Raw genomic sequence first — 21055 nt, 5'->3', positions numbered from 1 at the left:
TTTTCTTTGTGTTTTCTTTGTGTCTGTTGATGGGGTTTCTTTGTGTCTGTTGATGGGGTTTCTTTGTGTTTTCTTTGTGTCTGTTGATGGGGTTTCTTTGTGTCTGTTGATGGGGTTTCTTTGTGTTTTCTTTGTGTCTGTTGATGGGGTTTCTTTGTGTCTGTTGATGGGTTTTCTTTGTGTTTTCTTTGTGTCTGTTGATGGGGTTTCTTTGTGTTTTCTTTGTGTCTGTTGATGGGGTTTCTTTGTGTTTTCTTTGTGTCTGTTGATGGGTTTTCTTTGTGTTTTCTTTGTGTCTGTTGATGGGGTTTCTTTGTGTTTTCTTTGTGTCTGTTAATGGGTTTTCTTTGTGTCTGTTGATGGGTTTTCTTTGTGTCTGTTGATGGGTTTTCTTTGTGTCTGTTGATGGGTTTTCTTTGTGTCTGTTGATGGGTTTTCTCTGTGTCTGTTGATGGGTTTTCTTTGTGTCTGTTGATGGGGTTTCTTTGTGTCTGTTGATGGGGTTTCTTTGTGTTTTCTTTGTGTCTGTTAATGGGTTTTCTTTGTGTTTTCTTTGTGTCTGTTGATGGGGTTTCTTTGTGTTTTCTTTGTGTCTGTTGATGGGTTTTCTTTGTGTCTGTTGATGGGTTTTCTTTGTGTCTGTTGATGGGTTTTCTTTGTGTCTGTTGATGGGTTTTCTTTGTGTCTGTTGATGGGGTTTCTTTGTGTCTGTTGATGGGGTTTCTTTGTGTTTTCTTTGTGTCTGTTGATGAGTTTTCTTTGTGTCTGTTGATGGGGTTTCTTTGTGTCTGTTGATGGGTTTTCTTTGTGTCTGTTGATGGGTTTTCTTTGTTTTCTTTGTGTTTTCTTTGTGTCTGTTGATGGGGTTTCTTTGTGTCTGTTGATGGGTTTTCTTTGTGTTTTCTTTGTGTCTGTTGATGGGGTTTCTTTGTGTCTGTTGATGGGTTTTCTCTGTGTCTGTTAATGGGGTTTCTTTGTGTCTGTTGATGGGTTTTCTTTGTGTCTGTTGATGGGTTTTCTTTGTGTCTGTTGATGGGTTCTTAAAATGTGTCAGTGGGTTCTGGCAAGGAAGAGTATCTACACAGAATAGCGAGAGTGATGTCACTGTGTCGCCAACATTGTGTGTCAGTGGGTTCTGGCAAGGAAGAGTATCTACACAGAATAGCGAGAGTGATGTCACTGTGTCGCCAACATTGTGTGTCAGTGGGTTCTGGCAAGGAAGAGTATCTACACAGAATAGCGAGTGATGTCACTGTGTCGCCAACATTGTGTGTCAGTGGGTTCTGGCAAGGAAGAGTATCGATACACAGAATAGCGAGAGTGATGTCACTGTGTCGCCAACATTGTGTGTCAGTGGGTTCTGGCAAGGAAGAGTATCTACACAGAATAGCGAGAGTGATGTCACTGTCGCCAACATTGGGACTGTTGAGCAGTGTGTGTTGTACTGGTATGGAACAGTGTTGTACTGGTATGGAACAGTGTGTTGTACTGGTATGGAACAGTGTGTGTTGTACTGGTATGGAACAGTGTGTTGTACTGGTATGGAACAGTGTGTGTTGTACTGGTATGGAACAGTGTTGTACTGGTATGGAACAGTGTGTTGTACTGGTATGGAACAGTGTGTGTTGTACTGGTATGGAACAGTGTGTTGTACTGGTATGGAACATAATAAATTGATGTGAAAAACATTCTGTTGTCAATTCAGTGTATCTTCATGCCGCTGAGTAAAGGTACATTTGTGGAACAGACAACGCTTGCTTGCTTGCTTAGTTGATGTATGTCTCAAGAATCCAGGGGGGATCACCCAGAATCCAGAGGGGGTCACCCAAGACTGATTCAGCATCTTTCTTATTCTCTGTTTTGTTCTTGACGAACTCATTCATGCATGTGTCAACACACACATGCACTTACTCACACACATATACATACACACAGACACATACATACGGACACACATACACATATATATACACACATACACATATATATATATACACACATACACATATATATACACACAGACACATACATACGGACACACATACACATATAAATACACACATACACACACATGCTCAGAAACACCTGCAGAAGACAAAGACGCTGCATTCATGCTCATTTAATGACGGTCCAAACTAAATGAAAAGAAATATTTACAAGAAGAAATTTAAATTCTGCTTGCAATTCATGCAGCACAGAACACATGTCTACAAACATACCCAGCGATCTATACATACACAGTCATCTATGTACGCACATATACACAGTCAATTCTGGGGAACAAAATCATGTACAGACATACTCGAGCATAGGTGAGTCCATTCTGGGGAACAAAATAAACCAGGATGAAATAAGTTCTCTACATATTAATCACTCACAGCCCATGTCTACATCCAAAATGATCAACCCTGCTGTTGACTTGTGCACACTACACGTCCCACTCTAACACACCTACAGCACACTGTAACCCATGTCTACATCCAACGTGTGAATGATCATCCCCTGTTGACAATACACGTCCCACTCCCACCCCCCTATAGCACACTGCCCCAGTGTGTCAATACAACTATTGTATAGAACTACACTACAAGTACCACTCCCACCCCCCTATAGCACACTGCCCCAGTGTGTCAATACAACTATTGTATAGAACTACACTACAAGTACCACTCCCACCCCCCTATAGCACACTGCCCCAGTGTGTCAATACAACTATTGTATAGAACTACACTACAAGTACCACTCCCACCCCCCTATAGCACACTGCCCCAGTGTGTCAATACAACTATTGTATAGAACTACACTACAAGTACCACTCCCACCCCCCTATAGCACACTGCCCCAGTGTGTCAATACAACTATTGTATAGAACTACACTACAAGTACCACTCCCACCCCCCTATAGTACACTGCCCCAGTGTGTCAATACAACTATTGTATAGAACTACACTACAAGTACCACTCCCACCCCCCTATAGCACACTGCCCCAGTGTGTCAATACAACTATTGTATAGAACTACACTACAAGTACCACTCCCACCCCCCCTATAGCACACTGCCCCAGTGTGTCAATACAACTATTGTATAGAACTACACTACAAGTACCGCTCCCACCCCCCTATAGCACACTGCCCCAGTGTGTCAAAACAACTATTGTATAGAACTACACTACAAGTACCACTCCCACCCCCCTATAGCACACTGCCCCAGTGTGTCAATACAACTATTGTATAGAACTACACTACAAGTACCACTCCCACCCCCCTATAGCACACTGCCCCAGTGTGTCAAAACAACTATTGTATAGAACTACACTACAAGTACCACTCCCACCCCCCTATAGCACACTGCCCCAGTGTGTCAATACAACTATTGTATAGAACTCAGGGGTGTGCAAATTTAAAAATAAACAACTCACCCACAGGTTAGTAGAATCTAATTTCCAGCTCACCCGGGAAAAAAATAGGTAACCCACTCCAACTTTTCTTATTTTGTCTTTGAAGTTTCACACACAGAAACATTGGATTATAAACAACGCCATGGTTGTTTTTCAGTGGCCCGAAACAAATTAGGGAGCGCTTTCTCATTGGTCAAAATGTAAAACTAAACTAAGGGATGTAACTCACATCGCTGAAGCAGACGACATTTTCGAACACGATCAATACTTCAGAAAAAGCGCCTTAGAAACAGTACTTACTGTTTGGGCTTCGGTTTGGGCTTTGTCTTCATTATGAAAAACAAGGGGAAATGTATTTTGGCCATTCATTTTAGTAAGGAGTTGGCATTTGAAGCTCTATCTTGAGTGTTGTTTGTGAAATTTTTAGCTAACCCACGGGAATGCTACTCAAAGACCTCAGCTAACCCGGCCAATTTTTAACTCCCCCCGGGTCACGGGTTAGTGGATTTGCACACCCCTGGAACTACACAATTATTCTTATATAAACACTATTCACTGACATGACTTTTTTAAAACCACTTTATCACACATACTTACACAAACTGTTGACCCTCTCTCTCCCCCTTTCTAACTTGCACCATATCAAATCGTCATTTCTCTGAGACTGGAGCAGCAAACTTATACATAAATATGATTTTAAAAATGTTGTGTCATTCTGCATGTACAGTCTGAATACTTGTCCATTTGATGTGTTGGTTTTAGATATCACTTGAAATGATCAACATTTTGACCAGCACACATATTTGTTATGTAATGAATGTAACCTGAAGGCCATCCAGTCGTTGGTTATTTAGGGCAACACGCGTAATATTTAGGGCAACACGCGTCGTCAGACACAGGAATGTGAGTCAGAGTGAAACCTTGTACACCGTTTTCAGCTGACTGGGACTGAAATACAAACAACTTTCACTCAACAACAAAAGAAGGAAGTTTCAGTTAGTTTCAGTTAGTTTCTCTGTGACCGGCAAAGCTCACAGTACCAGCTTTCAGTACCAGCTTTCAGTCACTTTCAGTTAGTTTCAGTTAGTTTCTCTGTGACCGGCAAAGCTCACAGTACCAGCTTTCAGTCACTTTCAGTTAGTTTCTCTGTGACCGGCAAAGCTCACAGTACCAGCTTTCAGTCACTTTCAGTCACTTTCAGTTAGTTTCAGTCACTTTCAGTTATAGTTTCAGTCACTTTTAGTCAGTTCCAAAGACAAGACACTTCTATCGATTCATGCATGATGCACGAAGAGAAGTCACTTCAGTCATACCAAGAGAAGAGAGTTCAGTCGTACAAAGAGAAGAGAGTTCAGTCGTACCAAGAGAAGAGAGTTCAGTCGTACCAAGAGAAGAGAGTTCAGTCGTACCAAGAGAAGAGAGTTCAGTCGTACCAAGAGAAGTCACTTCAGTCATACCAAGAGAAGAGAGTTTAGTCGTACAAAGAGAAGAGAGTTCAGTAAGAGAGTTCAGTCGTACAAAGACAAGACAGTTCAGTCGTACAAAGACAAGAGAGTTCAGTCGTACAAAGACAAGACAGTTCAGTCGTACAAAGACAAGACAGTTCAGTCGTACAAAGAGAAGAGAGTTCAGTCGTACAAAGACAAGACAGTTCAGTCGTACAAAAAGACAGTTCAGTCGTACAAAGAGAAGAGAGTTCAGTCGTACCAAGAGAAGAGAGTTCAGTCGTACCAAGAGAAGACAGTTCAGTTGTACAAAGAGAAGAGAGTTCAGTTGTACAAACAGAAGACAGTTCAGTCGATGTCAAAGCGACCCTTGCGACAACTGCAGGCAGCGCGAATGTTGTAGAGGGAGCCACCGGCGGTGCGGAAAGCCAGGACGCCGGTCACCAGGAGGACCAGGTAGCCGGGGATGATGGAGGCCAGGTAGAGCGGCTCAGGCTGCGACTGTGTTGGCTTGTTGAGTAGGGTCTGCAATCAATACAGTACATGTGATCACTACAGTACTCTCATCCTAACGGAGGATGACTTAACTTGTCTAACAAGAAGCAGTCTCACCATGACTACAGTACTATCATCCTAACGGAGGATGACTTAACTTGACTAACAAGAAGCAGTCTCACCATGACTACAGTACTATCATCCTAACGGAGGATGACATAACTTGTCTAACAAGAAGCAGTCTCACCATGACTACAGTACTATCATCCTAACGGAGGATGACATAACTTGTCTAACAAGAAGCAGTCTCACCATGACTACAGTACTATCATCCTAACGGAGGATGACATAACTTGTCTAACAAGAAGCAGTCTCGCCATGACTACAGTACTATCATCCTAACAGAGGATGACTTAACTTATCTAACAAGACGATGCACGGAAAGAAAGAAATTGATTTGATGGATATCCCCTTATATCATGGTAAGAAAGTACATAGCGCACAACAGTTTAGAAAAGAATTAGTAAGTATGAAAGTTGTTGAACCTTGTGCAATTGGCTTTTGGAGGAGGAAATTTAATTATGAAATTGATAAGAAAGATTGGCTGACTAGTTTTGAATCGGTTAAAGAAACAAGGTTGCGTGTATTACAATGGAAATTACTTCACAATATTTATCCCACAAACATTATGTTATGTAAAATGAAAGTTGTGGAGGACAATGTCTGTTCATATTGTAGCAATAGCGTTGATTATATAGAACACTTTTTTCTCTTTTGCCCAGTGGTGATTGAGTTTTGGAAACAGATAGAATTTTATATTTGGGTACATATGGATAAACAAATAGAGTTAACAGTGCACGAAATTATGTTTGGTGTTAAAAATCGAAAAATGCAAGCAACCCTGTTGAAAGAATTGAACCGTATAATTTTGGTTGCTAAAATGTGCATAAGTATTTATAAAAAAACAAAGGCTTCAATTCCTCTCTTTGTTTTATTCGAAAAGCAATTGCAGATCAGAAATGTAAAATTATGACTTTTATTCCTCTTTTTTATTTCTTTTATTTTTCTATTCTTATTTCTTTTATTTTTTTCTCCTTCTCTTCTCATTTCTAGATACGGACCCAAAGTTACACCAAGATGTATATAGTGGATGTCATACTGTGTTTTTTGTGTGTGTATAATTATAATGATATGCATTTTAAATACATATTTCAACGGAAAAAAAAGAAAAAAAGCTATGGTTTAAGCAAATAGTAACACAATCTTGGGGCAACCAAGGAAAATTGTCTAAGGGTACAAGTAAGAAAAAAGTTTTTCATTAATTTTGATACTATATACTTTTTGAGTGGTAAATGTTGAAGGATGAAAGAAAATATATTGTGAGTGGACGGATGCATGTTATTCATTAAAAGCCCCACAATGATGTGCTTGGCAAAAAAAACAAACAAAAACACCAAAAAAAAAAAAAACCTGTAAAAAAAAAAAAAAAAAATCTAACAAGAAGCAGTCTCGCCATGACTACAGTACTATCATCCTAACAGAGGATGACTTAACTTATCTAACAAGAAGCAGTCTCACCATGACTACAGTACTATCATCCTAACAGAGGATGACTTAACTAACAAGAAGCACTCACCAGACAGGAGACCAGCATGTGCGTGCCGACCACGTAAGCGATCATCCAGTAGCGTTTTTTGTCCAGTCCATTGAAGAAGAGGATGCCCCAGAACGTGTGCAGCAGGATGAAACACAGAGTCAGGAACGCTGCACCATCAACACACACAGTACAGTCAGCAACACTGCCAGTCCCCTCAGATCCCCCCCCCCCCTCCCAGTCCCCTCAGATCCCCCCCCCCCCTCCCAGTCCCCTCAGATCCCCCCCCCCCTCCCAGTCCCCTCAGATCCCCCCCCCCCTCCCGTGTCTCTGTGTGGTGATGGTATGTGTGACAAGATGTCCCCCCCCCTCCCATGTCTCTGTGTGGTGATGGTATGTGTGACAAGATGCCCCCCCCCCTCCCTGTGTCTCTGTGCGGTGATGGTATGTGTGACAAGATGCCCTCCCTGTGTCTGTGCGGTGATGGTATGTGTGACAAGATGTCCCCCCCCCTCCCTGTGTCTCTGTGCGGTGATGGTATGTGTGACAAGATGCCCCCCCCTCCCTGTGTCTCTGTGTGGTGATGGTATGTGTGACAAGATGTCCCCCCCTCCCTGTGTCTCTGTGCGGTGATGGTATGTGTGACAAGATGCCCCCTCCCTGTGTCTCTGTGTGGTGATGGTATGTGTGACAAGATGTCCCCCACCCTCTCCCTGTGTCTCTGTGTGGTGATGGTATGTGTGACAAGATGTCCCCCCCCTGTGTCTCTGTGCGGTGATGGTATTTGTGACAAGATGTCCCCCCCCTCCCTGTGTCTCTGTGTGGTGATGGTATGTGTGACAAGATGCCCCCCCTCCCTGTGTCTCTGTGTGGTGATGGTATGTGTGACAAGATGTCCCCCCCCCCCCTCCCTGTGTCTCTGTGTGGTGATGGTATGTGTGACAAGATGCCCCCTCCCTGTGTCTCTGTGCGGTGATGGTATGTGTGACAAGATGTCCCCCCCTCCCTGTGTCTCTGTGCGGTGATGGTATGTGTGACAAGATGTCCCCCCCCCTCCCTGTGTCTCTGTGCGGTGATGGTATGTGTGACAAGATGTCCCCCCCCCTCCCTGTGTCTCTGTGCGGTGATGGTATGTGTGACAAGATGCCCCACCCTCCCTGTGTCTCTGTGCGGTGATGGTATGTGTGACAAGGTCCCCCCCCTCCCTGTGTCTCTGTGCGGTGATGGTATGTGTGACATGATGTCCCCCCCCCCTCCCTGTGTCTCTGTGCGGTGATGGTATGTGTGACAAGATGTCCCCCACCCTCCCTGTGTCTCTGTGCGGTGATGGTATGTGTGACATGATGTCCCCCCCCCCTCCCTGTGTCTCTGTGCGGTGATGGTATGTGTGACAAGATGCCCCCCCCTCCCTGTGTCTATGTGCGGTGATGGTATGTGTGACAAGATGCCCCCTCCCTGTGTCTCTGTGCGGTGATGGTATGTGTGACAAGATGTCCCCCCCCCTCCCTGTGTCTCTGTGCGGTGATGGTATGTGTGACAAGATGTCCCCCCCCCTCCCTGTGTCTCTGTGCGGTGATGGTATGTGTGACAAGATGTCCCCCCCTCCCTGTGTCTCTGTGCGGTGATGGTATGTGTGACAAGATGCCCCCTCCCTGTGTCTCTGTGCGGTGATGGTATGTGTGAGAAGATGCCCCCCCCTCCCTGTGTCTCTGTGCGGTGATGGTATGTGTGACAAGATGCCCCCTCCCTGTGTCTCTGTGCGGTGATGGTATGTGTGACAAGATGCCCCCTCCCTGTGTCTCTGTGCGGTGATGGTATGTGTGACAAGATGCCCCACCCTCCCTGTGTCTCTGTGTGGTGATGGTATGTGTGACAAGATGTCCCCCCCCTCCCTGTGTCTCTGTGCGGTGATGGTATGTGTGACAAGATGCCCTCTCCCTGTGTCTCTGTGTGGTGATGGTATGTGTGACAAGATGCCCCCCCCTCCCTGTGTCTCTGTGCGGTGATGGTATGTGTGACAAGATGTCCCCCCCCCTCCCTGTGTCTCTGTGCGGTGATGGTATGTGTGACAAGATGCCCCCCCCTCCCTGTGTCTCTGTGCGGTGATGGTATGTGTGACAAGATGCCCCCCCCCTCCCTGTGTCTCTGTGCGGTGATGGTATGTGTGACAAGATGTCCCCCCCCCCTCCCTGTGTCTCTGTGCGGTGATGGTATGTGTGACAAGATGCCCCCCCTCCCTGTGTCTCTGTGCGGTGATGGTATGTGTGACAAGATGTCCCCCCCCCTCCCTGTGTCTCTGTGCGGTGATGGTATGTGTGACAAGATGTCCCCCCCCTCCCTGTGTCTCTGTGCGGTGATGGTATGTGTGACAAGATGTCCCCCCCCTCCCTGTGTCTCTGTGCGGTGATGGTATGTGTGACAAGATGTCCCCCCCCTCCCTGTGTCTCTGTGCGGTGATGGTATGTGTGACAAGATGTCCCCCCCCTCCCTGTGTCTCTGTGCGGTGATGGTATGTGTGACAAGATGTCCCCCCCCTCCCTGTGTCTCTGTGCGGTGATGGTATGTGTGACAAGATGTCCCCCCCCTCCCTGTGTCTCTGTGCGGTGATGGTATGTGTGACAAGATGCCCCCCCCCTCCCTGTGTCTCTGTGCGGTGATGGTATGTGTGACAAGATGTCCCCCCCCTCCCTGTGTCTCTGTGCGGTGATGGTATGTGTGACAAGATGCCCCCCCCTCCCTGTGTCTCTGTGCGGTGATGGTATGTGTGACAAGATGTCCCCCCCCCCTCCCTGTGTCTCTGTGCGGTGATGGTATGTGTGACAAGATGTCCCCCCCCCTCCCTGTGTCTCTGTGCGGTGATGGTATGTGTGACAAGATGTCCCCCCCCTCCCTGTGTCTCTGTGCGGTGATGGTATGTGTGACAAGATGCCCCCCCCTCCCTGTGTCTCTGTGCGGTGATGGTATGTGTGACAAGATGCCCCCTCCCTGTGTCTCTGTGCGGTGATGGTATGTGTGACAAGATGTCCCCCCCCCCTCCCTGTGTCTCTGTGCGGTGATGGTATGTGTGACAAGATGTCCCCCCCCCCCTCCCTGTGTCTGTGTGCGGTGATGGTATGTGTGACAAGATGTCCCCCCCTCCCTGTGTCTCTGTGCGGTGATGGTATGTGTGACAAGATGTCCCCCCCCTCCCTGTGTCTCTGTGCGGTGATGGTATGTGTGACAAGATGTCCCCCCCCCCTCCCTGTGTCTCTGTGCGGTGATGGTATGTGTGACAAGATGTCCCCCCCCTCCCTGTGTCTCTGTGCGGTGATGGTATGTGTGACAAGATGTCCCCCCCCCTCCCTGTGTCTGTGTGCGGTGATGGTATGTGTGACAAGATGTCCCCCCCCCTCCCTGTGTCTGTGTGCGGTGATGGTATGTGTGACAAGATGTCCCCCCCTCCCTAGCCCTGTGTCTCTGTGCGGTGATGGTATGTGTGACAAGATGTCCCCCCCCCCTCCCTGTGTCTCTGTGCGGTGATGGTATGTGTGACAAGATGCCCCCTCCCTGTGTCTCTGTGCGGTGATGGTATGTGTGACAAGATGTCCCCCCCCTCCCTGTGTCTCTGTGCGGTGATGGTATGTGTGACAAGATGTCCCCCCCCTCCCTGTGTCTCTGTGTGGTGATGGTATGTGTGACAAGATGCCCCCCCCTCCCTGTGTCTCTGTGCAGTGATGGTATGTGTGACAAGATGTCCCCCCCCTCCCTGTGTCTCTGTGCGGTGATGGTATGTGTGACAAGATGTCCCCCCCCTCCCTGTGTCTGTGTGCGGTGATGGTATGTGTGACAAGATGTCCCCCCCCCTCCCTGTGTCTCTGTGTGGTGATGGTATGTGTGACAAGATGTCCCCCCCCTCCCTGTGTCTCTGTGTGGTGATGGTATGTGTGACAAGATGCCCCCCCCCCCCCTCCCTGTGTCTCTGTGTGGTGATGGTATGTGTGACAAGATGCCCCCTCCCTGTGTCTCTGTGCGGTGATGGTATGTGTGACAAGATGCCCCCCCCCTCCCTGTGTCTCTGTGCGGTGATGGTATGTGTGACAAGATGCCCCCCCCCCCTCCCTGTGTCTCTGTGCGGTGATGGTATGTGTGACAAGATGCCCCCCCCCCCCCTCCCTGTGTCTCTGTGTGGTGATGGTATGTGTGACAAGATGCCCCCTCCCTGTGTCTCTGTGCGGTGATGGTATGTGTGACAAGATGCCCCCCCCCTCCCTGTGTCTCTGTGCGGTGATGGTATGTGTGACAAGATGCCCCCCCCTCCCTGTGTCTCTGTGTGGTGATGGTATGTGTGACAAGATGTCCCCCCCCCCTCCCTGTGTCTCTGTGCGGTGATGGTATGTGTGACAAGATGTCCCCCCCCTCCCTGTGTCTCTGTGCGGTGATGGTATGTGTGACAAGATGTCCCCCCCCCTCCCTGTGTCTCTGTGCGGTGATGGTATGTGTGACAAGATGTCCCCCCCCCTCCCTGTGTCTCTGTGCGGTGATGGTATGTGTGACAAGATGTCCCCCCCTCCCTAGCCCTGTGTCTCTGTGCGGTAATGGTATGTGTGACAAGATGTCCCCCCCCCCCTCCCTGTGTCTCTGTGCGGTGATGGTATGTGTGACAAGATGTCCCCCCCCCCCTCCCTGTGTCTCTGTGCGGTGATGGTATGTGTGACAAGATGCCCCCTCCCTGTGTCTCTGTGCGGTGATGGTATGTGTGACAAGATGTCCCCCCCCTCCCTGTGTCTCTGTGCGGTGATGGTATGTGTGACAAGATGCCCCCCCCTCCCTGTGTCTCTGTGTGGTGATGGTATGTGTGACAAGATGTCCCCCCCCCCTCCCTGTGTCTCTGTGCGGTGATGGTATGTGTGACAAGATGTCCCCCCCCTCCCTGTGTCTCTGTGCGGTGATGGTATGTGTGACAAGATGTCCCCCCCCCCTCCCTGTGTCTCTGTGCGGTGATGGTATGTGTGACAAGATGTCCCCCCCCCTCCCTGTGTCTCTGTGCGGTGATGGTATGTGTGACAAGATGTCCCCCCCTCCCTAGCCCTGTGTCTCTGTGCGGTAATGGTATGTGTGACAAGATGTCCCCCCCCCCTCCCTGTGTCTCTGTGCGGTGATGGTATGTGTGACAAGATGTCCCCCCCCCCCTCCCTGTGTCTCTGTGCGGTGATGGTATGTGTGACAAGATGCCCCCTCCCTGTGTCTCTGTGCGGTGATGGTATGTGTGACAAGATGTCCCCCCCCTCCCTGTGTCTCTGTGCGGTGATGGTATGTGTGACAAGATGCCCCCCCCCTCCCTGTGTCTCTGTGTGGTGATGGTATGTGTGACAAGATGCCCCCTCCCTGTGTCTCTGTGCGGTGATGGTATGTGTGACAAGATGTCCCCCCCCTCCCTGTGTCTCTGTGCGGTGATGGTATGTGTGACAAGATGTCCCCCCCCCCTCCCTGTGTCTCTGTGTGGTGATGGTATGTGTGACAAGATGCCCCCCCCCCCTCCCTGTGTCTCTGTGTGGTGATGGTATGTGTGACAAGATGCCCCCCCCCCTCCCTGTGTCTCTGTGTGGTGATGGTATGTGTGACAAGATGTCCCCCCCCTCCCTGTGTCTCTGTGCGGTGATGGTATGTGTGACAAGATGTCCCCCCCTCCCTGTGTCTCTGTGCGGTGATGGTATGTGTGACAAGATGTCCCCCCCCCTCCCTGTGTCTCTGTGCGGTGATGGTATGTGTGACAAGATGTCCCCCCCCCTCCCTGTGTCTCTGTGCGGTGATGGTATGTGTGACAAGATGCCCCCCCCTCCCTGTGTCTCTGTGCGGTGATGGTATGTGTGACAAGATGCCCCCCCCCCCCCCTGTGTCTCTGTGTGGTGATGGTATGTGTGACAAGATGTCCCCCCCTCCCTGTGTCTCTGTGCGGTGATGGTATGTGTGACAAGATGCCCCCCCCTCCCTGTGTCTCTGTGCGGTGATGGTATGTGTGACAAGATGTCCCCCCCCTCCCTGTGTCTCTGTGCGGTGATGGTATGTGTGACAAGATGTCTCCCCCCTCCCTGTGTCTCTGTGCGGTGATGGTATGTGTGACAAGATGCCCCCCCCCCCTCCCTGTCTGTGTGCGGTGATGGTATGTGTGACAAGATGTCTCCCCCCCCCTTCCCTGTGTCTCTGTGCGGTGATGGTATGTGTGACAAGATGCCCCCCTCTCCCTGTCTGTGTGCGGTGATGGTATGTGTGACATGATGTCCCCCCCCCTCCCTGTGTCTCTGTGCGGTGATGGTATGTGTGACAAGAGTTCCCCCCCCCTGTCTCTGTGCGATGATGGTATGTGTGACAAGATGTCCCCCCCACCCCCCTTCCTGTGTCTCTGTGCAGTGATGGTATGTGTGACAAGATGTCCCCCCCCCCCCTGCCTCCTGTCTCTGTGTGGTGATGGTATGTGTGACAAGATGTAACATGTGACCAGTTAACGTACCTGAGGCTAGGAAGAAGTACGGTGAGTCCCCCAGAATGCCGATGGTGCCGGGCCCTGCCATATCCGCCAGCACGTTGACGATGGAAAACGCTCCGCTCAGAATGCCGAACCCCAGACCTGACACTGTCAACAACATCAACTTTTTGTCCGGCCATCAACTAATAACACACAGTGATAACATTTTGTGGATAACTGCTGTGCTAAATTGACGCAAAAACTTCCTGTTTTCGACCGCTAATGACAAAACACAAAAACTACACAAGATAGCTCAACAACTCAACCTGTTTTGGACAAATAATTAAAGAACCTGGTTTCTCCATTCATTGTTTCCTTTCTCAGATAATGAACCTCCCCCCAGACCTTAACCCTAACCCTAACCCCCAGACGTTAACCCTAACCCTAGTTTTACTTTCTCCATTCCTTGTTTCCTTTCTCAGATAATGAACCTCCCCCAAGACGAGATGTGTTAAGACATAACTTACCATAGACCTTGATGTGTTAAGACATAACTTACCATAGACCGTGATGTGTTAACACATAACTTACCATAGACCGTGATGTGTTAACACATAACTTACCATAGACCATGTGTTAAGTCATAACTTACCATAGACCGTGATGTGTTAAGACATAACTTACCATAGGCCATGATGTGTTAAGACATAACTTACCATAGGCCATGATGTGTTAAGATATAACTTACCATAGGCCATGATGTGTTAAGACATAACTTACCATAGACCGTGATGTGTTAAGACATAACTTACCATAGACCGTGATGTGTTAAGACATAACTTACCATAGACCGTGATGTGTTGAAACATAACTTACCACAGACCGTGATGTGTTAAGACATAACTTACCATAGACCGTGATGTGTTTAGTCATAACTTACCATAGGCCATGATGTGTTAAGACATAACTTACCATAGACCGTGATGTGTTAAGACATAACTTACCATAGACCGTGATGTGTTTAGTCATAACTTACCATAGACCGTGATGTGTTAAGACATAACTTACCATAGACCGTGATGTGTTTGTTTGTTTGTTTAACACCCAGCCGACCACGAAGGGCCATATCAGGGCGGTGCTGCTTTGACATATAACGTGCGCCACACACAAGACAGAAGTCGCAGCACAGGCTTCATGTCTCACCCAGTCACATTATTCTGACACCGGACCAACCAGTCCTAGCACTAACCCCATAATGCCAGACACCAGGCGGAGCAGCCACTAGATTGCCAATTTTAAAGTCTTAGGTATCGGCCGGGGTTCGAACCCACGACCCCCCGATCACGGGGCGGAAGCCTTACCACTAGGCCAACCGTGCCGGTCCGTGATGTGTTAAGACATAACTTACCATAGACCGTGATGTGTTAAGACATAACTTACCAAAGACCGTGATGTGTTTAGTCATAACTTACCATAGACCGTGATGTGTTAAGACATTTAACTTACCATAGACCGTGATGTGTTAAGACATAACTTACCATGGGATGAGATGTGTTTAGACATAACTTACCATAGGCCATGATGTGTTTGTTCGAGATGTCTCTTGGTGTGACGTGCTCGGCCTCCGTCACCTGACTCACTTTCTGCAGGCCGTCGTCTGCCTTCCTGTCGACACATACACGACACATCAACCTTCCTGTTGACACATACACGACACATCAACCTTCCTGTCGACACATACATGACACATCAACCTTCCTGTTGACACATACACAACACATCAACATTACTGTCGACACATACACAACACATCAACCTTATGTCGACACATACACAACACATCAACCTTCATGTCGACACATGTATACGTAACACATGAACCTTCCTGTCGACACATACGTAACACATTAACCTTCCTGTCGACACATGTATACGTAACACATCAACCTTCCTGTCGACACATACACAACACATCAACCTTCCTGTCGACACATGTATACGTAACACATCAACCTTCCTGTCGACACATACGTAACACATCAACCTTCATGTCGACACATACGTAACACATCAACCTTCCTGTCGACACATGTATACGTAACACATCAACTTTCCTGTCAACACATACATAACACATCAACCTTCCTGTCGACACATGTATACGTAACACATCAACCTTCCTGTCGACACATACACAACACATCAACCTTCCTGTCGACACATACACAACACATCAACCTTCCTGTCGACACATACACAACACATCAACCTTCCTGTCGACACATACACAACACATCAACCTTCCTGTCGACACATACACAACACATCAACCTTCCTGTCGACACATACACAACACATCAACTTTCCTGTCGACACATGTATACGTAACACATCAACCTTCCTGTCGACACATACACAACACATCAACCTTCCTGTCGACACATACACAACACATCAACCTTCGTGTCGACACATGTATACGTAACACATCAACTTTCCTGTCGACACATACGTAACACATCAACCTTCCTGTCGACACATGTATACGTAACACATCAACCTTCCTGTCGACACATACACAACACATCAACCTTCCTGTCGACACATACACAACACATCAACTTTCCTGTCGACACATACACGACACTTCAACCTTCCTGTCGACACATACACGACACTTCAACCTTCCTGTCGACACATACACAACACATCAACCTTCCTGTCGACACATACACAACACATCAACTTTCCTGTCGACACATACACGACACTTCAACCTTCCTGTCGACACATACACGACACTTCAACCTTCCTGTCGACACATACACAACACATCAACTTTCCAGCCAACACATACACAACACATCAACTTTCCTGTCGACACATACAAAACACATCAACTTTCTTGTCGACACATACGTAACACATCAACCTTCCTGTCGACACATACGTAACACATCAACCTTCCTGTAGACACATACACAACACATCAACTTTCCTGTCGACACATACACGACACATCAACTTTCCTGTCGACACATACATGATACACAACACATCAACTTTCTTGTCGACACATACACAACACATTAACCTTCCTGTCGACACATACACAACACATCAACTTTCCAGACGACACATATCAACTTTCCTGTAGACCAGGCATGGGAATTGAAAATTGTAAAAAAGGCGGAACATTTATAACTGAAGACGCGAAGCGTCAAGTCGACGGCGCAAAGCGCCTAGCCTTACTAGGGGGGTCCGGGGGCATGCCCCCCCGGAAAAAAATTTTCTCCAAAGAACCCAGATGGTGCAATCTGGTGTCATCTGAGCTCCAAGTTTGCCATTAAATTCTGTTTTTAGAATTAGAGTTTTTAGTACAAAAATGTACCAATTTTTGCTTTTTTGAAGAAAAAAAATATATACATGTATTATATATGGTTTACATTTGTAAAAAAAAATGATCTGTTGAGACAAACAGGAAAATGTAACTTGTAACACAATCTGTGCAATCTGGTTTACTTTCAAACATAAAAGTTCAATAACTGAGGCGGGCGGTAGCAGTGCGTGAACAAAGTACGGACAGTTTTCGCGGGCTTTTGCGCAAAGGCCAAAGTAACCGGTGCTTTTTTTGTGTGCTTCCCCCCTTTATTTTTTCGGCGGATACTTTTGCATTTTCGGCGGAACAAAAAAAAAAATTCGGCGGAAATCCGCCGTTCGGCGGACAATTCCCATGCCTGGTAGACACATATACATACACGACACATCAACTTTCTTGTCGACACATGTATACATGTATACGTAACACATCAACCTTCCTGTTGACACATACGTAACACATCAACCTTCCTGTCGACACATACACAACACATCAACTTTACTGTCGACACATACACGACACATCAACTTTCCTGTCGACACAAACACAACACATCAACTTTCCTTATACACAACACCTGTGATATCCACCCCACACAGTTTGGTGGAGAACTAATCGCGCTTTATCCACCCAGCAGACATACCCTAATTGCCTTTTATCCACCCAGCAGACATACCCTACTCGCCCTTTATCCACCCAGCAGACGTACCTGAGCAGTTTGTAGAAGAGGAAGCGAAAAGCCTCCTGAAACATGACGGAGAAGACGAGCCCAAAGACCAGCTTGTCTCTGAGCGGCACCACAGCGAACCACAGCAACGAAGACAGCAGTAGCGACAGTAACCAGAAAAAGCCGCTGCAACAACGATACATCATCATCATACCATTTAAACACTGTGCACATCATTGACACATCATCATGTTTTGACTGCCAAACAACCATTTAAATACTGTGCACATCTTTGACACATCATCATGTTTTGACTGCCAAACAACCATTTAAATACTGTGCACATCATTGACACATCATCATGTTTTGACTGCCAAACAACCATTTAAATACTGTGCACATCATTGACACATCATCATGTTTTGACTGCCAAACAACCATTTAAATACTGTGCACATCATTGACACATCATCATGTTTTGACTGCCAAACAACCATTTAAATACTGTGCACATACAATGACACATCATCATGTTTTGACTGCCAAACAACCATTTACACACTGTGCACATCATTGACACATCATCATGTTTTGACTGCCAAACAACCATTTAAATACTGTGCACATACAATGACACATCATCATGTTTTGACTGCCAAACAACCATTTAAACACTGTGCACATGTATACAATGATACACCAAACAAACAAAATTACAATGTACAGTTGGTCATCAATCTTGAACAATGTGTAAACCAGGTCATGATTACTTCTAAGCTGCACCAATCATTGTTCACACAAAGCTTTCATGTGATACTGCAGGTTTGACTTTCATGTGATACTGCAGGTTTGACTTTCATGTGATACTGCAGGTTGGACTTTCACCTCACTCTCTCTCAGCCTCAAGGCACAGCAGTGTTGGTGTGACCGAAACACAAAAATCATCTTTAGAGGCCAAGCCATCCCAACAGGAGAGAGATTAAAGAGCTAATTTAAAAATATAACTAGTATATTATTATTAGCCCTATAAAAACTACCATGTGGCTGAGAGCAAGGTTCACAAGAGCATACCATTACCAGAAGGTAACAACAGCCGGACTCCATCACACTCACAGTTCTCCACAATCAAAAGGTGTCCAACCACTGTCAGTGTCAGCAGAGGCTGCTGTGAAGGGAGACTACTGAGTCAATCCGTCACACAGGTAGGGGACACAATGTTCACTCACCTTGCAATGAGCACGATGACGCACAGTGGGTCTCTTGCGATGGTGAATAAGAACACGGCAAACAAAGGGAGACTACTCACCTTGCAATGAGCACGATGACGCGCAGTGGGTCTCTTGCGATGGTGAATAACTTAGGCCTAAAAAAAAAATAGGTGTGGTTACGGTAACCCGACCTACCCTATTTTTAGGGGCCGATCCTATAACTTTTTATTACATTTGTCAAAAAAAAAAAATTCAAAAAAAAAATAACGAGTGCAAAAAACGCAATGAAAGCGAAAGCGCCCGTGTCGCACACTTATTTCCCGGTCAAGTACCGTACTTTCCGGGTCATAAGGCGCGACTTTTTTCCTCGAGTTCGACCCCTGTGTCTTGTATAACGAAGCGCCTAATCCGTGTATGAAATACGAAAAAAATCAAAGAGACCGCTTGAGTACCAGTCAAACAACTTGTGATAATGCATGTTTCAGCTACTAGGTACTGCCCTGCCTTTGATCTGGCCGCACACACAGATTTCCACTCTGTTAAACTCGGTCACTGACCGGTCACTAACCCCGATGCAGGAAGTGTTTCCTCTCTCAGATATGACAGGGGAACCACCTCTCATGGCAAAAACTGGGTCATTGACCCCTGGGAAGAAGGTCGTGTCTTTTAACAAGGCCACCCAGCTATCACAATGCCTTTGGTCACTGACCGGTCACTGACCCCGATGCAGGAAGTGTTTCCTCTCTCAGATATGACAGGGGAACCACCTCTCATGGCAAAAACTGGGTCATTTTGGTGCGCCCTATTGGCCCCCTGCGTCCAATGGGTGACTGGATTACACATTTTTTTGTTAAAGAAGGGGGTGCGTCTTGTATAACGAAGCCCTTGTCACCCGGAAAGTACGGTAGGTTTAATTTGTACACATTAGAAAAAAAAGTTAAAAAAAAAAAAAAAGTGATTGCCTACCTACCTACCCTATTTTATTTGGCTATGTTACCGTAACCACACCTATTTTTTTTTTTGGCCTTAGAACACGGCAAACAAAGGGAGACTACTCACATTGCAATGAGCACGATGACGCACAGTCAGGGTCTCTTGCGATGGTGAATAAGAACACGGCAAACAAAGGGAGACTACTCACCTTGCAATGAGCACGATAACGCGCAGTGGGTCTCTGGCGATGGTGAATAAGAACATGGCAAACGGCGGACCGAAGGCGATGAAGGTGCAGCCAAAAAATTCCATGATCGTCATGATGGAAGATTTTCAGTAGAACTTATTCCCTACCTGTTTAAATTTAAAAGTAAGATTGTTGTTAGTTGTAACACAGCTAAGTAAAGGATGTGGCTGGAGAACTGACTGGTCGGTTACGACCTAGGAGAAGAATAGAGCAAAATAAAAGAATTGAGAGTTAACAACAAAAAAAGAAGGTTGAAAGATAAAGTTTAGGAAAAAAAAGAAAAAGACAAAAGCGATGGCAGAGCTCAAACTAAAACTCTCAACCTCATGATTTATTTTTCTGAGCACAAGCCTGGTACAAGTTTGGTAGCCACTGTGCCATACACAAGTGATATATATATATCAGTGTGAACAAGAAAAGGGAGGTCTATTTTGAGAGCTACTGATGACTCGACTAGTCGGTTCCGAGCCACTCTGTTTAAAACAAAATCGCGACATAAAGATGATAAACTTACACATTGATTAAATAATATTAATAAAATGTGATGAAAGTTAAACACTTCTTATTTTCTACAAACAATAAAAAAGACACCTAAAGGATGACTCCAGCTGATGCTTGATTTTGTGTTCTAATTTTAAAATGTGAGACTGCAAGTGTTACATTATAAACAAAGAATGATGTTTTATTGTTTGCCAAGAGAACGACTAACTAACTTCCAGGTTGGAACACATGTCCACAGAGCCTTGTGCGAAGTAAAAAAAAGAACAACAACAAACTCACGTTATTACTGAAACATTGTTTCTAAATAGTCTTGTTTTACAGTCCTTGCTTATAACCACGGAAAACACATGACAAATTATGATGATCAACTAGTCTACACTACAGACACTGAGACAGAGACACTGCAGAAAGCATTTCCTGAGGCAGATGACAAAATACGATACATATAATTATATAGGTGCTGTGCGAATTATTGTGATGAACTATGAATAACACGAACATTGAGGAATGCCAGTGTACTGACCAAATAAGTGAATAACTGACATGTACATGTAATCCAAAATCACAGGCGTGTGTTTCGCGAATAAGTTCCTGTTAGTGTTTCACAGTCATAAACATGTCCCTCTTTGATTTCTTGAGCAGAAGAGTTCCAGTCATGGGCGGTGGGGCAAGAGAGGATAACTCCTTTTGCTTGAGGCAAGGTGAGGGCTCATGAATTTGACGTCATCACTTTTTGTTTAGATATT

General features: G+C 46.5%; 1 protein-coding gene across 3 annotated transcripts; it reads right to left on the bottom strand.

Moving 5' to 3' along the window:
• Window positions 1–2103: 2103 nt before the first annotated feature.
• LOC138970416 (gamma-secretase subunit Aph-1-like) lies at window positions 2104–20979 on the bottom strand. 3 transcript variants are annotated; one of them, XR_011456931.1, is made up of 8 exons: window positions 20833–20975; window positions 19770–19915; window positions 17463–17606; window positions 14945–15039; window positions 13420–13542; window positions 6975–7102; window positions 2823–5368; window positions 2104–2785 (listed from the first exon to the last, which is right to left on the bottom strand). XR_011456931.1 is itself a non-coding variant. In XM_070342867.1 (7 exons), the coding sequence occupies exons 2-7, from the start codon at window positions 19880–19882 to the stop codon at window positions 5192–5194; spliced, it is 780 nt and encodes a 259-aa protein (XP_070198968.1). In that variant the 5' UTR covers window positions 19883–19915; window positions 20859–20979; the 3' UTR covers window positions 2104–5191. The 3 variants fall into 3 exon arrangements, 2 of the variants coding, with proteins under 2 accessions (XP_070198968.1, XP_070198967.1); XM_070342867.1 differs by having other exon boundaries at window positions 2104–5368; window positions 20859–20979; XM_070342866.1 differs by having other exon boundaries at window positions 2104–5368.
• Between the last annotated feature and the right edge of the window lie 76 nt (window positions 20980–21055).

Source organism: Littorina saxatilis, linkage group LG7, assembly GCF_037325665.1.
Source record: "Littorina saxatilis isolate snail1 linkage group LG7, US_GU_Lsax_2.0, whole genome shotgun sequence".
In the NCBI taxonomy this organism is placed as follows: domain Eukaryota; kingdom Metazoa; phylum Mollusca; class Gastropoda; order Littorinimorpha; family Littorinidae; genus Littorina; species Littorina saxatilis.
Note: the sequence above shows the minus strand (reverse complement) of the source record. Positions and strands in the feature narration are given on the sequence as shown.